Consider the following 21084-nt stretch of genomic DNA (forward strand, 5'->3'; position numbering starts at 1 on the left):
TACAGTTTGTCATTGCGATGGGACAGATCTGTGAACTAACCACCCTCTCCTGCTCTCCAGGATCATGACAAGACAAAGCCAGATTTATTCTGGATGTCGGGAACTGCTGGTCCTTTGCCTGCTGGGCACAGGCGCTGCAGGGATGTGGGACCCACACCCTTTACCCCAGCCAGCTTCTGTCTTTATTGATTTCTAAGGCGCATGAGCTTGTGATTAAAGTTTGCTTGTGCTTAGGTACTTTCCTGAATTGGCGCTTGGGTCCTTACTCCAGCAAAAACTCTCATTGATTTGTGCTGGAGCACAGGCTGAGTAAGCCCTCAGGGACTGGCTATATATTTGCAGCATGGTGCTCTTCAGACACATGACAATTTCAGGGCAATTTTGTAACATTAAAACAGCATTACCAGTGTGTCTTTAACTGGCCATAAATAGAAACCTTGACTTGTCTATAGTGGTTTGATATTCCAAGCTAGGCAGGAACATTCAGTCCCGGCTCACAATCCATTTTATCACCCAAAAGAAATTTTGTAGGTTAGATAAGTCAAGAGCTTACTCTTGCAAAACTTCAGCCCATGTCTGTGAGCTGCGGTGAGGCTGCATCTAATATTCAAGCGCAGGCAGAAAAAGGAAGACTCTTTTTAAGGCTCATTAGAGATGGCAAAAAGATACAAAAAGACCAACACCATTTTACACTTGTAAAAATACCCCTAGTAGATTCATATTTTTTAATCTTCAGTACAAAATCTCAGTAACTACAGCAAGGCATTAGTTTCTGATGACTAGTTACCCTTTTTTTCCATAGCCTCTGGCATTAAAGCTCTCAGTGAAAAGACACTTTAGAGCTAGTTCAGGCAGTTCATTTTCTGTCAATCAACTCTCAGGCTGGAAGTATAAAGGCAGTAACATGACAAGATTTCTATTTTAATATCTTTACTCTTGATAAGATAATCCTAGAGGAATGGTGGTGATCAAATATTTACAGGCAGTGCTCACTGGTACAGTCTATTGTAAAATTAAATACACAAAATTATGTGGGGATAATGTTAATGTCGTGAAGGCAGCATGCTTGAAATGAAGGTTGACTCTTCTTAATATATCCTCCTCTGTGGCAGGGACTGGCACTGCTGGAGTGGAGAACAGAAGAGCAGCTTTCATTTCGCATTTTGTGACCTTTCTCTGTTTTTCAGTAGCTTGTTTGTTATATAAATGTATTTGTGTACTTAATGCTCTTGATTTTTAAGCATGTATTTGTGTTTGTGTATCCTGTGTGTGTCTCTGAGATGCACTAAATGACTACTAAAGCCTGGGAGGGAGCAGTATTTTTAACTGAGCCGCCCCCTTGCCCCACTATAAACTCAGATTTGGTCCCAACCTTGGTTTGGGCTCCCTGGGAACAGCCAGTGCTGCAAGAGGCCATGCAGTGGGAGGGCACAGGCTGGGGGTATGTGTGGGGGTTTTTGCCAACTCACTCCAAGGGTCAGAGCAAGAAGTTACCTCTGGGGACCTCTTCCTCTGCACCCCGCTAATGTGCTCGTGCCTCAAAATAGACAGAAGTTCCCAAATTCCTGGTTTTTACAGCTCATGGGACCCGCAGCAAATGCACTCAGGGAGAAACCTTTTCAAAAGCGGATTTTATTTTTTTTCCTTCCCCTTTTCTCTGTGTATCCCCGGTGTGCAGAGGTGAGACATTCAGTGACCTGAAGGCCCTGTCCCTGCCCAGTCTGTCCCAGATGAGCCCTGGCAGCACCGCGACGCATCAAGGCCCCTCTGCCACTGCCTTTTAATGTTGCTCTGCTGGGACTCAGCCAGAACCTAGGGAAAATGAAGCGCTGATTTAGGCTGAAAGGCCAGTGCTAGCTAATATGGGAAATTACTCCAGCAATCATCACTCTTTTCCTGTCACTATGGTGACAAAAGAAATGACAAAAGCCTGAGCAGAAAGAGATAGGGTGACACAAGTAAAGAGGGACAGTGCAAATGCTCAGCAACTGCAGCCAGCTCCGGGGCAGAGACAAGGAGGGGACAGGTAGTGCTCAAAAACTGTGCTGCAGCCTCTGCTTACTGATGGCTGCAGTTGCGTCCTGTGTGAGTATACGGGGCTTTGAAAAGTGTCGCAAGTACTAGGCCCATGTTATACCAAGTGCCATGGTCAGTGCAGTTACCACAGGCCTGAAAAAAGGTAATAATCCTGGTCCTATAAGGCTTTCATGCCACAGCTTTAATCCTAGTGCACTAACCATTGATTTTTGCACCTCCTTTCTCCACAGCACTTGTTATTTGCCACCTGCCTTAAGGACAGGGTCTGCAACCTGCCTGACCTGCTCCCTGCGTTTCACCTCTGAGCATCCTTAGAGGACAGAGCAAAGAAGTCTGCTCTTTCCAGCCAAAGCGATGATCATCTATCTGTGACAGAAACACATGTCCAAAAGGAAGGGGGAAAGCACAGAGGGATGTGCCTGGAGGCAACACAGGACTGAGAGGAGCAAATGAAGGCAGGCCAGCAACTCTTGTTGCTCAGCCCCTTGTCTCTGCAGCGCCACTGGCCCGGTTTACCTCAAGGCCCTTCCAGCACCTACCATCTCCCTGTGAATAGAGATATGGTTGCCAGCTTCCAGATACCTAAACAGCAGGTTTTTGAGTGGCTTGAAGAGGGGACTATCTTGAAGAAACTCCAAAGAAGAAACTGTGCAGTGGCAGCAAAAACTGCAGGTCCAAGGACAGCTTGCCCAGGAGTTCTGGCTGGAGAAGGTGCCGCTGTGTCAGTGCCCATCCTGCAGCAAGATTCCTAGGCCTGGAGGCTGGGAGGAGGGCACCAGCAGATCAAACAGCATCCAATGACTTTGCCCCTGTAAGCACTGTAAGTAGAATTTTTATTTTCTTGGAGTTAACCTCTAAAAAATGGGGCTGGGAGGAAAAAGGGTGGGGTGCAGGGAGGAGAAGAAGAGGGTGCTGGAGGGAGCAGTGAAGAAAATCTTCATCCTGAAATGCCAAGCCAAACTTTCCCCTGTCCCACCAAATATATATATATATATATTTTTTTTTTTTTTCCCAGATTCAAAATTGTACTTGCCAGCCAGCTCTATTCATGAGTGATTGTGCAGAACTCTGCTAATGGGTTATGCCAAGCTGTGGTCACCCTACAGAGCTATTGGCAGGAGAGGTGGCAAGTTGGAGAGGACTACAAGGGAACTCTGCATGATATTTTTTGATGAGCTGATTATTCAGAAATTTCACAAGAGCTGAAATACATCACTCTCTTCTGAAACTCACAGCCCTGCCAACACACAGGACAGCTTACACGAGCAGCAGCATTTTCTCCTTCACAGCACTGCTGGCCTGTACATTGGGAACCAGAAGCAGGAATCAGACAAGGCTTTTCAGCAGCCATTGACCGCAGGGACAGAGAGGCTGGGGAGTGGATAGGAGGACACGGAAAGCTGTAATAGAAATGATTTAGATACTTTCATGGCTGTCACTATGTGTGTATTTGGGCTTGAAAATTTTTCATTAGCTCTGTGGGTACTGGGGCATTGTGATTTTTTATGGCTTTACAGCTAGGGTGTGAGATCACCCCCAGATTTCACAAGTATTCAGTTTTTTTTTATTTCAGGGAGTGATCAGTCCCCAGTCATATTTCAGGGTGCTGTCATGAGACAGGAGCTGACCTTGACCCCCCCATTGCAGCCAGGAGCCTTTATCTTAGATGTCATCCTAAGTCTGCAGGCAAGTCAGGCTCCCACAGAGACCAAACGGTCATTTTCCCCTCTGCAACATTAATTAAAAATGAAACACCATGTTATTTGAGCACAGGAATAAATGAGAGCCTGATACCTGAAGGGTGGGATGCATGTGTGCTGGGGGATGCTAGAAGCAGCACGGAGCTGATTTCTGAAATACCGCAGGAAGAGTTCAAGAAGCTGATGCAGCATGTCCCCAGCCCATCGATTCTGTCAACACACAAGCCCCTTTGAGCTACCTGGGATGGCACCGGCTGTCCCATGGAGGACCAGGCTGGTACATCTGCATCTGGAGCAAGAATGCTGCTGAATTGCTGAAAGGCAATTAAAAGATAGCCTCATGCTGTACTCACCGCCTTCATTGAAAGCACTGTAGAATCTGCCTGCCTTAGTGCAAGCAGATTTGCTGTAGGACAATTAGCAATCTAAGCTGCCTTTCTGCACAAAGAAACATAATTACGGTCCAGATGAGCACACTGGGAAACCAAGCAGGGGTGTGCAGAAGCTGGGTGCCTGGGCTGTTGCACAGCACAACATGGGCCCACGCTGCTACCATGTCAAAACCTTCAGAGCCCACTCCTAATGTTTTTGCCCAGCCCCGAAAATGTACATGCGTGAGGAGATGGCTGCCAGGTGCCCTTCAAATGGGACCGTATGCCTGGGCTGCCTGGCACGGCAGGGACCAGGTGCATGGGCTGATGGTGTCCCCATCAGACATGTGCTACCAATAACCCGGCCGTTCTTCTGCCTGTGGGGCTGACCATGCCTGAGACAGCTCTTATGCAATGTCTGGTTCAAGGCAGACAGAGAGCACATGGAGCCACATCCTACTCCCAGCCTGGTCCTATAAAAGCCAATGAAGAGCATTGTGGCTGAACCACAGCCGTTTTGCTAATGAAAATAGAGACACACAGGCACAGCTGTGCTGTGGTGCCTTGGAGGAACTGCTCACTTCAGGGAAAGAAAGTTTTAGTAATCAAAAAATCCTGGGAAACTTGTTTGCATATGAGGACAGGGAAATGAGGGTCTGAGCTAAGCAACGGTGAGCACAGTTAGCTTTGTCCTGTTACGAAGCCACCCCGTCGGGACAACTCCACTTGCACCATGTCCATCTGATCCCCTACATGGATGATTTTTCCCATGTTGTCTGCTTTCGATGGTGGAGCTCAGCACTCTGAAATATCCCCCAGCCCAAAGGCAAGCCCTGGGTGTGACCCCAGTGAGGGCAAGCGACTGAGGTTGGAAAGGACAAAGTTGGTTACAAAGACCATCAATGCCTTCAGCACAGCGTATCCACACATTTCCAGCTATTGCATCTTCGTATGCAGTGCGCTGCCTGTGGAAAATTAGGTACATAGGAAGTGTATGAATGATCCAGACACTATCCTGAAGTCTCAGGTCTTAAAAACAGGTGTGTGGAGGGGTGTTACTCCACATACTGCTGCAGGATGTCATGTACTTCATGATCTGCCTTTTCTAATCTCTCCTTATCTCTCACTCCAATCCTTTCTCATGTGCCTCATCTATTGCAAATTCCCTTTTAAAGCTGGAGCGAAGCACATAAATATTTTCATGCTGCATAAATAGGTTGTTTTGTGCATAATGTCACAGGAGGCTTTTTTTTTAAAAAAAACAGGACCTTTAGTGCTGTGATAACGGCCTCCTCATTTACTCAAATGAAATCTTCCATACAGCTCAGTACTCATCTGCTTGGCAACCCCCATGCAAAATGGTTGGCGCAGCGCCCATTTAGCATAAGCTACAGAATTAATACAGAATATTCCATACTTAATAGGAATCTATTGAGCATCAGGTTTGGAAATACCTTGCAAATGTAACTGGTGCTCAGTTTTTCTTTTTAGTGCTTCCCAGGCAGCACAACCATTGTCTTCATTCTATGTGAAATCTCAGCTATTTTTAATATTTAAGCACAAAAGGATGACTGTTTGCGTTCACCCATTTGTCAGCATCTTTGACAATCCTGTCTGCTCACCTTTTCTTCTCTGCCACTTCTTGCCCCCTGACCTTCATTTACTGTTTATTCAGCCTTTGTTCAGGGTCTAGAAAGTGCAGACATCACAAAAATGGACTTTGCATTTACTCTGCATGGAAAAGGAAATAGCGTTACAATCTCTACAGTTTTCAAAAGAGCTAATGGAAGATATTGGTGGCCACACTGGTTCATGGTAAATCCGTGAATCAAAGTGGCTTTTCAGGAGCAATATTTTAACAGGACCACAGTAAAATCTGGAATTAAACATCAGTGATTTTGCTCTAGTGTTTCTATTGCTATCTGACAAGCACAAAGACTTCAATGGAATGGATTCCCCTGCAGTACATAGCGGAAAGAGACTTAGGGAAAATTATGAGAGTTCATCCATTGTGCATTTTCATACTTTTCAGGTCAGGTTGCAACCCTTCAAGACAAATTATTGTGGAGCGTTTTTATTTGTTCTAGACAGTGACTATACTGTGCTGCCAGGCATGCAAAGCACTGCCAGGCTCTGGTTTGCACTTGACTGACCTCCTCAAACCTTCAAGAAGACTTTGAACCCTACAGCACCCCTCAGCATGGGTCTTATTGAAAAACTTGTCACATTGTTTTCCATCCTGAGATCAGGGGACACAGAAAGCTTTGGTTGTCGCTTCCCCGCAATTCAAGAGCAAGATTACAGGTGCTCTTTTCAATGCATAACTTGCAGACTCATTTCTTCTCTCCTCCATCTGTTGTTTGACTTCTTTTCCTTTTGTTACATGTTAGCAATCAACAACTAACCCATGGCGGGTTTCTTCCTATGCAGGGCTCTGAACATGGCATTTCTTGCCAAGGGAGAGTTCCACATGGGTGGCTCCCACTCGTTTGTTGCTGCAAGCAGGACATTCCTGCCAGTCAAACCCTAATGTGATTACTATCCCATTAGTAGCTTTACACATTCATTGATTTGCAGAAGTGTTTTGTATCACCTTAAGCTCTAGAAGTATTGTGACAATGCATTAAAAGGAACAGAGAAAGGGAAGATCCTAGGAAGTGTTATATTTCTTGTTATACTACCTTACCTGACAAAACAGTAGCTCTCCAAGTTTATCTTGGCTAGTCTGTAACAAAGCCTTGGTTTTTATGAATTGTCATACTGCTAAAAGATCTAATTTTTCTATGATATAATAGCCCACATACAATAACCAATTCAAAAAGGACAACATGGAGTATACACTTTGTAATGTACCTAAACACAATAGCTACCTGATTTTGCTAGCACTTTATTTCAATTTAAGCCAAGGGACAATTTAAAAAGATTCGTTTCCAAGTACACAATTCAGAAAAATATGAGTTACTACTCAGAGCAATATTTTGAATCAGTGCTGTTAGTTGTCTTAGATGAAATTCAACCTTGATGATATCCAAAGGTCCAATAAAATTTTTCATGGAAGAATCCCATATTTGTAGAACATAATAAAATTGTTCAGCTGCAGCTCCAGGGCCACTGAGAACTGGAGAATAAGGTCTGTCTTTCTGGGGAGTTCCTTATGTCATGGGATGTTTTTCAAACACTTTGTTACCTGAGAAAGATCAAACATAACAGATAGTTACATGTAATATTATCTTTGATCTTTGTTAGTAAGACAAAATGTAAGACTGCTTATTGCTAATGAGTTAGGTGCTCATTAGTGTGTTCCAGCAGGAAACACTGGAAATGACAGGCAAAAGGAAACGTTCAGAGTTAAAGCCACACACAGCAGATTTCAGCTCTTATTATAGCATGTGTGATAGAGAAAGGAAAAATTCCTTGCACGCAACTATTTTAAAATTATGTATCAGAGCAAGAAAGAGGAGGATTTGTTTGATTTGTTACCTACTTTTTCAATAAAGTTTATTTCCAAATAATACTAATGCCTGCCTTTCACATTGTGCTTTTCATTCCTAACTCACAAAGCATCCTCCGAAGGAGGTCAGGATCATTTTACAGAAAAACAAACATGAAGTGAAGCCACCTCTCTGATGTCCCTGAGTAAGACAGCACAGTCCCCAGCTCTGTTGACTGCTAGTCATAGGAATAAAGGATTAGAAAGGGCATCTTGTGTCATCAAATCCAGCTTCTTACTCTTCAAATCAATTTTGCTATAGTAATCTCATGCAAGTCTTTGGGGCGCATGATCCCATATAAGCTCCTGCAAATGCTCTTTCAAAATCATCATCTCTTGTATAACCTCATCCATCTTGACCCTGCAGTGGGACTCTGCCTAATGCCAAGGTAATACACACTAATGATTTGGGGCCATCACTCTGAAAACGCCCCCAGTCTCTCACATTGGAGAATGGATGGGGTATTTCTTCCCATGTCTTCTCCCGTTTTATGCAAATCTTGGTGGCCCATTCTAGTAAACAACCTGTAATAGGTGCTATAACAGAACTAGAAGGTGATCCTGACTCAGAGAAATAGAAATGCTTAAGAGCCTGACAACTGCAGCTGACTGCAGCTGTGAAAACTGGGTGTGAAATCTCTGCACAAACCCATGGCACAATTGTTACTGCAGTATTAACTGGAGGCTTGCAGCAGCTCCAGGTGCTAACACAAAAGGGATGTTTGGGTTTACCCCTGCACATACCTGTCCTTTCATGCAGAGACTGACATCCTGGCAAATAACAGAGCCTCAGCTATGCTCAGTCCAATGTATTTCCAGTGTTCATCATCCCCTTCCTTTTTCAAATAACTACTTACTGGAGGAGTTAATGCCTTTTCACCTACGCAGCCTAGATACACCAAAACTCACACAGAGGAAGCTTTTAAGCTTTGAGGTCACATTCAAGTTGCTGGTTAGTGTGTCTGTGGGCAGTTCTATTATGCAGCAGCTACAGCAATAGGAAAACATGACACAAACTTTTACTAATAATTGAGCACGAGGTGGGCTTTTTGCTTTGCATCTTCAGTTTTGTACCTTCACTTCAGAGCATGTTTAGAGCTGGCTTCAATAATCGGAAAAACAAATTAAAATTTCAGTTTATTAAACACAAGGCTGTTACCTAACTGTTAGATGAAGGCATGGCCCCCAAACTTGTTTCCTGGGGCTGTGTGCAAGGCTTGGATCCTTGCTGCTGTTGCGGCTGCAACTCCCCAACCACCCACTTCTTTGTTTGATTGTCTTTTCTCACTGAAACATATGTTTCCCCTCTTGATGGCATTTTGAGCAACAGTTTCCATTGTATGCCCCTCTTGACTGACAGTTTGATGGCAGCCTGTAAATTACTTGGCATGTGTTTTGTGAATCTGCTTGAAGGAGGGTCTGGCTGCTTAGTAAGTGCATCCTTTTGCAGCTTTAGGGGCAAGAGATTAGCACCATTTTAGCACAGGTTTGGGCATAAAAGTACTTGACCACAGTTGGTATCATCCTTATTTGAAGGTCCACATTGCCCTGTACTTCAACTCTTTTATCACAGGTCCTGGGACACAATGTCCATCAGTTATGCCTGGCTTTCCCCATTTTCCTCTCATATAATACAACACACATAAAGCTTAATGATGAATGGAGAATGGATCAGACTGAAAATACTTGATATTTGACAGACAGCCCAGGTAAGCATTTAGGCTGCTGGATGTGCAAGTTAAAAGAACATCTGGCCTTCTGTCAGCTTTCTTTGCTAACAGTAATGCATTTGCTGCTTTGACTTTATGCGATACAATCTTGTCTGTGTCTCTGGCCATGACGTTTTGACTGTAGCTATAATTACAGGATTTGAGCAGTGCTTTATGGAATTCATGTACTCTTTACAGCTGAATTAAATAGCCACCTATAGGGAAATGGAAGTTCAGAGAATGAGGTGTATAACTTTCAGCACAGTACTACTTACAGCCTCAAAATAGAGTCCTGGAATAGATGGGAGGGGGACATCATGTTTATGCTGTCCTGTAGAAGAGGAAGACATTCTACTTATAACCATAGCTAACTCCATTGCAGCTTTGTTTTCATGTGAATAATGATGTGCTTCAGATAGAAAAATAATCAACCCCGATGCTGAGGCTGCTGTGCATTAGCACACCACATTTATTTGAGGAAGCCTTTTGCCCTGAGCCTTCTAGGGTGGGTATTACTGCTGTATACAGTCGCTGGACCACTTCTGGCTGCTTACATCTTCCCTTGAAGAGATAATTTAATTCCTGTGCATAAACCTCCCTGCTGCAGAGGTGGTGAGTCTGGATGTTTTACACTTCAAAAATACCAGCAAGGGCCAGAATATGTTTGTCTGTTGGATTTCTGTTGATATTAACTTTCCTTGCATTCCACTGAAATGACAAAAAGATTACTTTATATGTACTTACTGCAGAAAAAAAGAGAATTTTGTGTGAAAAAGCATAGACCTTATGATCTGATCCATCGTCTCTTTGCTATTTCCAGCTACTTAAAGCATAATGTCACACTGAAACGCACACTTGCAGTGCTGCATTCTCTTATCCTGACGGATTGTTATGATGTTTTCCAAGGTGACCTTCATAAAACATGTTGCTTTTGAAGCTTATATTTCACTCTCAGGTCATAATAGTTTCACAGAGACAAGCAAACCATCAGCTCCTGCTTTCTAATTAATGGTTCTTGGAGGTTTCTGAGTGGGGGAAATAATTAATAGCACTTAAGTCTGGAGTGCAGAGAAATCTATAGCTGATTACTAGGATGTGTACTTAGGGATTATATACAAACAGCTCCTAAGTGCAGCCTTGAATAGCTCTTGGCAATACTCCCTGGGAAACCCCCAGGATGAGGCACCACCTTGAGTCTAACTCCAGTTAGCACTCAAAAACTTACCCTGCTTATAAAGCGAGACTCTGAAAGTGAGAGGTCCCTGCCTGTTGCACTCCTTTCCCTTGCTCCACTTCCTCATACCAGAGTCCACAGCATGTTGTATTTTCAGTGACTGCATGGTGATTCTGCTTGCCAACACGATGCCTACAGTGGAGGCACATCTACTGCAGAAAATACCTCTGACCACGTCTGTGTTGCCACTGTGGCACCCACCCAGGGGATAACCTGCTCTGTGGTCCACGCTGCAGGTACAGCAGACTGTGTCCTCACTGCACAGCATGTCCCAAATCCAGTCTGTGGATCCACTCCAAGATGTAGTCATTATTTTGTGTTTTTATTCAGTTTAAAGTACCAGAAAAAATAGGCAGGCTTTTCTTACAGTAAAGCAACCAAAGAAGGGTGTTGTGAGCCAACTTGACATACTTGCCTAAATTTAAGGAAAGTGATGGGATTGCTCTGGTGCTCACTCTCCTGTATGCAGCATGGGTTGTCAGAGGTGCTGGAGCAAAACCAGATAGATGCAAGCCAAATTGCCAGTTTAAATTCCCTCTGGTCAGCTGCTGCTAACAGTGGTAATTTCCCTGCTGAAGCCAATAGAACAGCATCTTTTCACACATGCTGAGATCTTGGTGCAGAAGAGGCAGCTGTGAGGTAGGATGAATGCTCTCAAAGAATGAGATTGTCTCCTTTGCAGTGGGGTGAAAAAAAAAATAAATAAAATCCATATTCTCTGACAAAGTTGAAAAGACTATATTCTCCAGAAATATTGCCAGACTGGGGATGGAAGAGAGAATTGACATCAGAAACCCTACATGACTGTGCAGCCCACATTATTTGGAGAGATTTAAAATGAATTGTGCATTTTGAATCATGCAAAATATTCAGATAGTTAAGCAATTAAAAGCTATTGAATATTTGTAACTCAAAAAGCACTAGGCAACAAAATATCACTGTCAGGCCCTTTATGCAAAGAGACATTTTTATGTCGTACTTAAGACTGACTACTTTTCTAATGGCATAGAAGTCTTACTGTATTTATGCATAAAATGGGAAAACTTCTACTGAAACTTGTGTGGCCTGGTTCTTTCTTCAGAAACAACAACACAGAGTGAAACTGCCTTTGAAGAGAAACATTTTTCATATACTATCTGAAGGTTAGTAAGTCTTTTAATCTTTAGCCTTTTTGCTGCCATGTATAATGTAAAATGCACAAAACAGACTATCAAAACACTTACCCAGATATAGATAGTTAGAAAATTTAAAAGGTGCATCTGAAAAATAGGCTTGGAAATTAAGATGCTCCACCAAAGCTTGCTCTTTGAGGAAGGACTCTCTTCCCATGAATCCACCTCGAAGAGCAACCAGTTATCAAACACAGCTGACCATATGACAGCCAACACTGAATGAGGAATGAGTCATAAAGAGATCAAATCTTGCTGCTAAGCAAGAGAGTGACTAATTGGGCAATTATATTAAATTTCCTATCTGCAGAAAGTTGTATTTTTTCTTTTCTTGTCCTCGTCCAGAGCCATAAGAAGTTCTGCTGAACTTCATCTCTACAGTCACAACACTGTGAGCAGCCCTGCGGAGCCTGCACATGGTGGGGGTGTTCAAGAAGTGACAAGTCCTTCTAAGGAGATGGGATAGGGTGGCATGAGGACATGCAGTGAAAGACCAGAAATGTATGCAAAACACAAATTCACTCACTGATTTCAATTTCATCTGCTCTAGACAATTATACACATGAATAAATTATGTTAAGAGAAGTATTTTCTCAAGGGTGTAAACTTAGAAAAGGTAAACGAGGTCATTTCTTTAAGCAAGTGGCTGGATATTTCTGATCATTGGGAGACTGGCATAGAAGCACTCAGCTGTGGCTACCCAACTAGCCAAGAGAGATCAGCACCAGCAAACGTAGTAGGGAGACAATCAAGAACTTCTTGCCTTGTTCAAATATTACTTAGGAAAAAGTCAACTGCAAATCCTTCTTGACCAGATAGTCTATAAATACAGGTAAAAGGTAGCACTGTACTTAGGCAAGTCACATAGGAATTGTGAGAGTTGGTGAAGGAATTGTGATAAATGTAAGGGTAGCTGGGAAAGCTCTGAAACACAGCTCAGTCTGTCCAGGCTAAGATAGTGTCCTGGGTTTCTTCTTCTTTGAACAAAACACTTAAGCAGAAAAATAACACATAAGGCCTTAAAAATTGCTATTTATTGGCTCTAGAACACCCACATTCAGCTCTTTCTGACTTTCCCTGTGCTACATGAAAAAACTCGAGTTAAATAGCATCCAGGTAAACTTATAAATGGCAAAATAAGTCCTTTGTAGACTAAAAACAAAAATAGCTTTGAAGAGTGATGCATATAACCTTGTTAATTTGACAAAAGTTTTCAATCTTCATCACTTTAGAAGCAAGGTTAAGAGAGTAGATAAAGGTTGAGAAATTCAAAAGGTGATCAGATATACGTTTATCTCAGGTCCAGAGCCTTAAACCTCAGAAGCAAAACAATGTCAGGAAGAAGAGATTGACAGTGGTGCCTTGTGTTGGGAGTCAAGGGTTGGAAGGACTGCCTGTACTAGGCAAAATACTCTCATGATAATGATGCCAGTAAGATTTAATTTACCAGTCTGTTCTAGGAAAGGTAATGACCTTAATATCATGGGGAACTTATCAAGAGGTCATCCATGCAGACACACACTGATTTATTTTCATAATAAATGGAAATAAATGTCCAGCCACATGAATTTGCTTGCAGGAATGAATTTATACTATCTACCCTGCATTGTGTTTAGCATCAGAAGAGCCTAAGAACATTTTATTGATATGTGGGGATTTAATTCCAACCCTTTTGAGAATCTTTGTAGAAAAGCATTTCAAATTAATTTCTAACCAGAACAACTCTGCCCTCATGCTCCCAAACCTACCAAATATATAATGGGGAACAACATCACATTGGAATAGGGATGCACCATTTTATCCTAAATACTGTTCATTTGCTGCTGTGCCATGGATTAAGTACTATATAATGCCTCTGTTAGTACAGAAGAGTGCTTACATATGCATAGATATGTTCTTTCTGGCTGAGTAATTCATATTTGAGAAGTGTATTTCTGAGAAGGTAAAAAGTGGGTGTCTAAATACAAATACAGCAGCCACAGTGGAAACTCAAGTGTGTAGTCCAAACCCTGCTGCTCCAAACCCTAGAGGTCCCTAGGTCCCAGATTGTGAGGATAAGTTTCCTTCACAGATGGGAATTATGTGTGCCGCAGAGTTTTCTCAGTGTCAGTCTGCAGAAATGTTGGCATAGCTAATTTGACTAGAGAAGATGGTCATCACGCAAGAAAAAATGGAAATGAAAGAGTCCGGTGCCCTGGCTGAAATGGAGATGACAGAATGGCATGAAAGACAGGAGCTGCCACATAAGTGTGATACACGTGCACTGTGTAGCTTAGCTCAAGATTTCTCAAGCTGGGCTGCAAACAATGAGTCACAGGCAGAGAGGAGGGATATTTGTGAGATTTCAGTTCTTCAGAGGAAAAAATATGAAACAGTCAGAAATGACAGAGAAATGAGTGCGCTGGATGATGGCAAACAACATATGGGGAGCAGGGGAGAGGGAGCTTTTGGCATCATTGCTGCAGCGTACATCCCAGTGTAACTCATATTGATCTCCGGGGGCCAGTTTATTTCTACTGGAAGAATCTGGCTTCTGGGACTCCAGGTACAAAATGAAAAACTCTCAATTTCTAGATCACCAATGTTAGTGTTTGCCAAGTGTTTTCTCTTTTCTATTCCTCCCTGCAAATCTTTTTTTCTTTTAGGGCCAGTGGAAAATTTACCAGTACACACAGTTTTCTGGCAGGTTTAATTTTGAAAGTTGAACTGATCAGATGATCTAAGATTTTAAAGATGAAGTTAACGTTTGCTTATCCACTCTATAGTCTGAATTCTGCTGGGATTTTTGTATGTATAGGTAGGTGCACGTGTACACAGGCATATCAGTTTTTAGCTCTTCATAGAGGTACCAAGGCTATTTTCTGTTCTAAAAACAGAGGAAAGAGATGCTAGTTTAGACACTTCTCTTAAGTAACTGCTGATTATTCTGATTTCCAGATATATTATTTTTGCTGTCTGGAAACTAAATGCTCTAGGATGGTGCTGATTTGTTCAAGGAGCAGCATGTTATTTCAGCCACTGTTAGAGTGCCGTGTCCTTCTGGAAACAATGCAGACCTAAGAGCTTTCATTTCTTGTTTCATTTTCCATTCTACATATTCCTCCTCTGTCCTCAAGAAGCCTATGGAAACTTGAGCAAAGTTTTGGGTGTTGCAAGTGAAAGTCAACGTGTAAATCATTACCTCTAATTTTCCTGAAAATACTTCTTCAGAATTTCTGCTTCAGCTGCCATTTCTTCTTCTGTCCTCCAGTTGTCAGGGGAATCCTCTTTGTCATGTCGTTGCAACTTTTTTAAGGGAGGAAGAAGAAAAAGAACTGACTGTTGATTTTTTTTTTTTCCAGTTTTATTGTCATATTCAATATCTAATTGATGATTTACTGGGGAAAAAGATCAAAAGTATGTAAACCAATTTTTGCATCTAGCTTGAATAATACGCCCATAAAAGTAAGTTCTATCCCTTATGCAGTAAGTATTAAGCAATATTATCCCAGACATGACGATTTCAAATACATCTTTTGCCTCTCCAGGAGAAGGGAGAAGCTGATGGTTTTGCGGCTCTCCAGAAGGAGGGAGTTCTATTTTATGGTAAATGTAACACGCTGGCACTTGAATGACCATTTGTACACATGTCCACTCAAAGAATGCATGACACTCATCAAGGGAAGACTATATTTACAACAGACAGCAGAAACATTTGCATTAATGACTTCAGTACTGAGATTTCCAGTGTGACTCTAGGTACAGAGCACAGCTCAGATCGCATTAACAGCATCAGTGCTTCTGAGGAACATTATAATATTGACTTTTTGTTAATGTCACAAATAAAGTGGGGAGCTAATAAATTTACACCTTTTATTCCTAGACAAATTTTAGTACAGAAGATGAAGCAGTGAAAAAACAAAGATGAAGCAATATTGAACCCGCCAAGCAAACTGCATTACTGTATATGGTAAGTTTAGCAATAAACTAGGATTGTTAGCATACATCCAACTCACAAACACTTATTTGTGCTGTGTTTCTCCTACTCTGAATTTTGCTGCCAGCTACAGTCCTATGTAGTTTTACATTCTGCAGCACTGATTTCTTCCTGCTCAGCAGATGAAGCTGCATTAGAAAGCTATTTCCTTTCATGCCAATACAATACAGTAGCTGTAGGCAAATTAAAGTGTATTGCTGTTCGACTAGTAGAGGACTAATCTTCATTGTTACGTTAGCTCTAGGTGTGTTATAAATTCATCTTGTAATAATGCTACAGAATTCTAGAGAAAGATTTAAAATCCAGGAACCAGTACAGTGTATACACTGTCAGCATGCATCCTTTGTGTCCACGTGCCTGCTCTCAACCACTGTACATACCTATATAGTGTATAGGTACCACAGCTGAGCTGGCAATAGGAGGGTGTTATAGGAAACAGCGTCCATCATCCTGTACTTTCCATGGACTATGAGTGCTTACACTTCACAAGAGGATGCATCAGGACAAGCCAAGTAGTGGTAAATCAATTGTCTGTCTGAGGTGTGAGCTGGTTTTCTAAAAAAGCAATATCTTGCTCATTCAACCTAGCATCAGCAGGAGATACAGCAGGCAACAGCTAGAAGGCAAGGGAGGGCAGCCCCTGTTCCTCAAGGTCTCCTTGTTTAACCTGCAAGAACGCTTTTAGTGATGTGATTTGGCTGCTGTTCTCCCTTGCTGTCCTGTTAATGTGCAACCCAGGTGAGAGCTGACACCAAGAGGAGACTAGTAAAGTGGGGATTTGACTTGTTTTTGTTTTTATTTTTCCTGTTCAAAGACACTGAAGTGAACAGTAACGAGGCACATCCTGAAATGGCTGCTGTTGTTGCTTAAATTAAAACTGTGTGAAGTCATAGACCATGGTGACTTCTCAAAGCTAGCAAAGGAGAGGGTTTCTTTTGCTACATAACTACTAACCTTTAAAAATAATCAATCTTTGACTTAAGGTTAAACCAGATATATACGGGGAGCAACAATGAATTCTGAAACTTGCCTGGAAACCCAACCTCCATCAGCAGCCGTGGCTCCTGGTGCCCAGCCCGCAGTGCCACACAGCAAGCACCAGCCTGGCTCAGATGTGCTCGACACAGCCTTGCCGTGCTCTGCCACGGCAGGCATTAACGCGCCTCTCGTACTGAAAAGATGTATCCACATCTTGTGGATGTGCTAGGTATGACGAACAACAGACTGCAGTGTTAAATCACTGCCATGGCCAATGCATTAATTGTTCAACTGATTTATAGATGAATATTATTTTGGTATAAAATTGCTACGTCTACCGACACAGGATCCCAGGACTATTCTGCATTCAAACCTCTTACCCTGCCAGTAATTTCTGAAGTGCAATAAACAGTTACCACCCCAATACCACTTAGTTTCTGATATTATCTAACTACTAGTGCAAAGATTTGGAAAACTGTCTCTGGTGGCTGCCTACCCTTTCTCTGCTACCACCATCCTGCAGGTCCAGCACAAGACAAACTGTATACCTAGTCACTTTGAAGTACAAGAGTTAAATTATGGATAACTTTGCTCGACGATGTTCTGGATGCTAAACATTATGTAAGTTCAAGATGAACAGTACCAATAAAAGGAAGACAAATAAACTAAGGGCTGCTGATCCCACCACTAGCTCAGGGATTCTACCTGCCACAAATTAATGGAGGCACATCTATGCACCTGCCCAGTTCTTCAAATCTTCTCTTAGCATCTGCTAGTGGTCTTCCAATGATGACAAGATATTGTGTTCATGGATGGGTTGGGTCTCACTAGGTTATTTCATGTGTTCTTATGTAAGGTGCTTTTCAACGGGGTTCAGATCTCTGTAAGCAAAAGCTACGTTATTTCAAATTTATTTTTTTTTTTTCCCTCCAAAAGAGACTAAGACAATCTCCATAGTATTTTAGCTGAGTTGTTAAGCTATTTTCAGGATAGAACATCATACATATTTCAGTATTAAATAGTATTGATTTAGAATTCAGGTGGGAAAAAAACCCACAACAGTTGATACTTGTTTCTAAGGGACTTCTGTGCCTTGGAGTGTGTTCATATTCACATACACATCCAAATCCCAGCCATGCATCTTTACAATCTGACATGCTACTGAATGTGTGGATTATACAGGGAAAGCAACACTCTCTTGCACCTGGAGAGCACTCTGAGGTTCTGCTCAAAGTAAAGAAAAAACAAAACACCTTTATTTGCCAGCTATCCATCTATAAAAATCTAGTGATTTCCCCTTGTTTTTTTCCCCAGTCAGACAGAAAAAGCTGGAGAACTTGAGCTGACATCCTTGCTCAGATACATCCAAACACAGACTAGCTTGAATTCTGTGGTACTTTCTGTAGAACAATTTTACTTCTGCAAGCTCTGGAAATAAAAAGAAATAATGTTATCCAGAACCCCACATCATATGCCTGACATAGTTTTCTGCAAGAGAGGTTTTGCCCACGTTTCCCTGGACAATCTGAATAGAGGTGGAGATCGACTGATCCACATCTTGTCAAAATCACTTTGGCTACCTTCTCTATGGTTCCTGGGACAAGGCTTCCCTATTACTCAAAGGTCCCTAAACAACAACCGCTGTTCTTCTTGAAATGAACGCTTCTAGAAGAAACTGCTCACCTTCAGAATCCCTTTCCAAGCAAATGTGTACGTGTCTAGTTGTGATAAGTAGCTGCTATTTCAAGTGAGATGAAAATAGTACATGCTGAGGTTACGAGAGTCACTTTTGTACAAAACACTGAAGTAAAGGGGATAGATTTTGCTAAAGGTCTTCCAAGGACATCCACAGGGTGATGGGGCCACTGCCAGGGTCTTCTGCAGAGCTCTGCAGGCACACTGGGGTCTCCTGACAGGCCCTCTTGTTGGGTAGCAGGAGACTTCTCGTGTTCCCTGAAGCTCAGGTCCCAGCAGACATGGAGCAGGAAAAGTGCAGGGAAGCACAGCCTATTCTCAGAAATGCTATGGCAGTGTTGGCCAAAGTTGGCCAAATACAGACTAAAATTTACAATCCCTATACTAAGTGAAAGAAATAAGCATTAGGAAGCTATAATGTTTTTTTAAAAAAAAAGCTATAAGCTTTGAGTGAGCCTGGCAGGAACAGAGACAATGAATACCAAACTACAAGGGATGGATCTTCATGGTGTTTTATACTGACATGAGCTTAATCTTCTAACTCTAGCCAAATCCTTCCCTTCCAGGCTGAACGACAGGAAGGAAGTAGCATTTCTTGGTACCTGGACACCAATTCCTCCTGCAGGACATGGCATAGGGGCTGGGAGGGGGGTCTGCCTACACGCAACCTTGCATCAGTGCAGGCCAGAGTGCATGCCAAGGCACAGACAGTGCAGCTGGCAGTCCATAAATTTTTTTCTGTAGAGCTCCTAGCTAGTTACTGTTTTAAAGCTGCTGGTACTTGGCCTGTTTTCATAAGAGAAAGGTGATGCAAAAACACCATACCAGGTAGATAACATGCTCTGCTGCAAAACTCAGAAAGCCCCAAATTCTCTGAAGCCAAACCCGTTGTTGTATTGCAGGAGTGTCTCAGAAGCACAAGTGTTAACCAAAAGGTAAACAACCAGATTAACATAGCTCAGGTAACTCTGAAAGGAGAGGATAGGATGAGAGAGCATGAGCATTTCTTTCAGACAATCTGTATTATGCTAACTTTTTCTTTTAATATTCTGAACAAGCACTGAGACACACATTAGTCAATTCTCTAATCGCAGTTGCCCAGCAAATTACACACCGTATCTGCTCAACATTCTTCAAGCACTAAGACTCTTGTTTATAACTTAGTACATCTTCTTGCCTTGCAGTACAAATAAATGCACTATTTCTAAGATATGCCCTTCGTCAAGCAGATCATTACTGATGTCTGACTTCTTGGGCTTCCTGATAAATTATCCTCTTCTTTCACCTCAAGCAGAAAATGCTCTTCCACCAATAATCTATGACTGTCAGTCTCGATTACTTGTAAACAGTGGAGCTCTTTGAATATTTCTGCTTGTGAAAAGTGTTCATTTTCTCACTCATGTCTCCCAGTGTGAGATGCTGGCAGACCTGACAGCTGTGCTTTATGTTATTTTATTAAAGTTGTTAGTGCTGCAGAATGGTCTATGTTTTTATCACTGCAATTCTTAAGGGAAACACAATATTGTTTTATAACACATTCGCACTGGGGAACCTCTCTTTCTTGCCCTTTGTGGAGGAGCCCAGAATTCTCAATGCAGCAGACTACAGGGGACTTGGGTCTATGACTGACCGTTGTTTGAAATAACAGCTATATTATGGTTCGTTGTACTTATGTCATAACACCAGCAGAAAAGCAACCTGTGTTAATATAAAAGCTTTTTTCCCAGTACTTTTGGCTAGCGCTTTATGGTAGTTAGCACTATTCTCACTCCCCATGAATATTTACTGTTGATAGTTAAGAGTTTATAACATCCAATGCATTTAACTAAGAGAAAAATTATAGTGATGGAGAGTAATTATGCCAAACTGCAGCAACACAACAACACTCAGCTGCTTCGGTGATTATAAAATATAATATTATCAAAACCAGCAGCTAACAAAAAAAAAAAAAATTAAATTTTTGCCAGCAGCTTGAAGCAGATACTATGCATTACCCAGCTGCTGGTGTTCATTATTACCAATACACCTTGGGATATCCAGACACCTTTTCCATACTTGATTCCTACACTTAGGTAAAATCTGCAAAGTGATATTTCAGCATCAGATTAACACGTGAACCATGGGGAGACTGAAAGTATCATTCATCTTCTCTCTCCAGTGGCAACCCTTTTCCAGAGAGTGGAGACAAAAACAGTCCCAGGGCTACTACATGTACCTGTTCCCAGAGCCGTGTGATGAACGTACACCCACAGCACATCCCTGTCCCTATTCTTGCACCGCAGCAAGCATATGCGGTGGGGCTTCATCCTGAGCATCCCACCATGGGAGAGAAAAACTTGAGAACTGAGCTGGTTATGGCTCCTCAGCCCTTTGGTGATACTAAGGACCTCATGGTGCTGGTGGTGACATCCAGCCATCTGAGCCTCCTCTTGTACTGCTTTGACATCAACTTAATCCCCAAATTGCCTCCTTTGCTCTCGTCTCCGTGGTCTGTACTCCTTGCTTTTTCCCCCCAGATCTTTCTTTCCTTTTGCTTCTCTTTATATTTAGCTTATATCCTCATAGTAAGACTTCATTTCCTCCCCTCCCCATAATGTAATTAAATGTGACATTTACTGCTATTATCTGTACCTCCTGCTACGCCCTATGCTTTCTTCACCCTCTGCTGTCTTGCTGAAGGGAGTGTGAGCTTTTTGGTGGGCAGCCTCCTCCTCTATTAGTCGAT

The 21084-nt window shown here is 42.3% G+C and overlaps 1 protein-coding gene across 7 annotated transcripts in view; it reads right to left on the reverse strand.

Annotated features, from left to right (window-relative positions):
* Window positions 1-6975: 6975 nt before the first annotated feature.
* Window positions 6976-21084, reverse strand: part of FHIT (fragile histidine triad diadenosine triphosphatase) — a 620021-nt gene continuing 605912 nt past the window's right edge. For all 7 annotated transcript variants that reach the window (XM_042799725.1, XM_042799726.1, XM_042799731.1 and 4 more), the window contains 2 exons: window positions 14892-14995; window positions 6976-7295 (listed from right to left, as the gene is read on the reverse strand). In XM_042799725.1, the coding sequence (XP_042655659.1) occupies window positions 14894-14995 (102 nt within the window). In that variant the 3' untranslated portion in view covers window positions 6976-7295; window positions 14892-14893. The remainder of the gene's footprint in view (window positions 7296-14891; window positions 14996-21084) is intronic.

Source organism: Tyto alba, unplaced genomic scaffold, assembly GCF_018691265.1.
Source record: "Tyto alba isolate M040663 unplaced genomic scaffold, T.alba_DEE_v4.0 Super-Scaffold_3, whole genome shotgun sequence".
Lineage (NCBI taxonomy): Eukaryota > Metazoa > Chordata > Aves > Strigiformes > Tytonidae > Tyto > Tyto alba.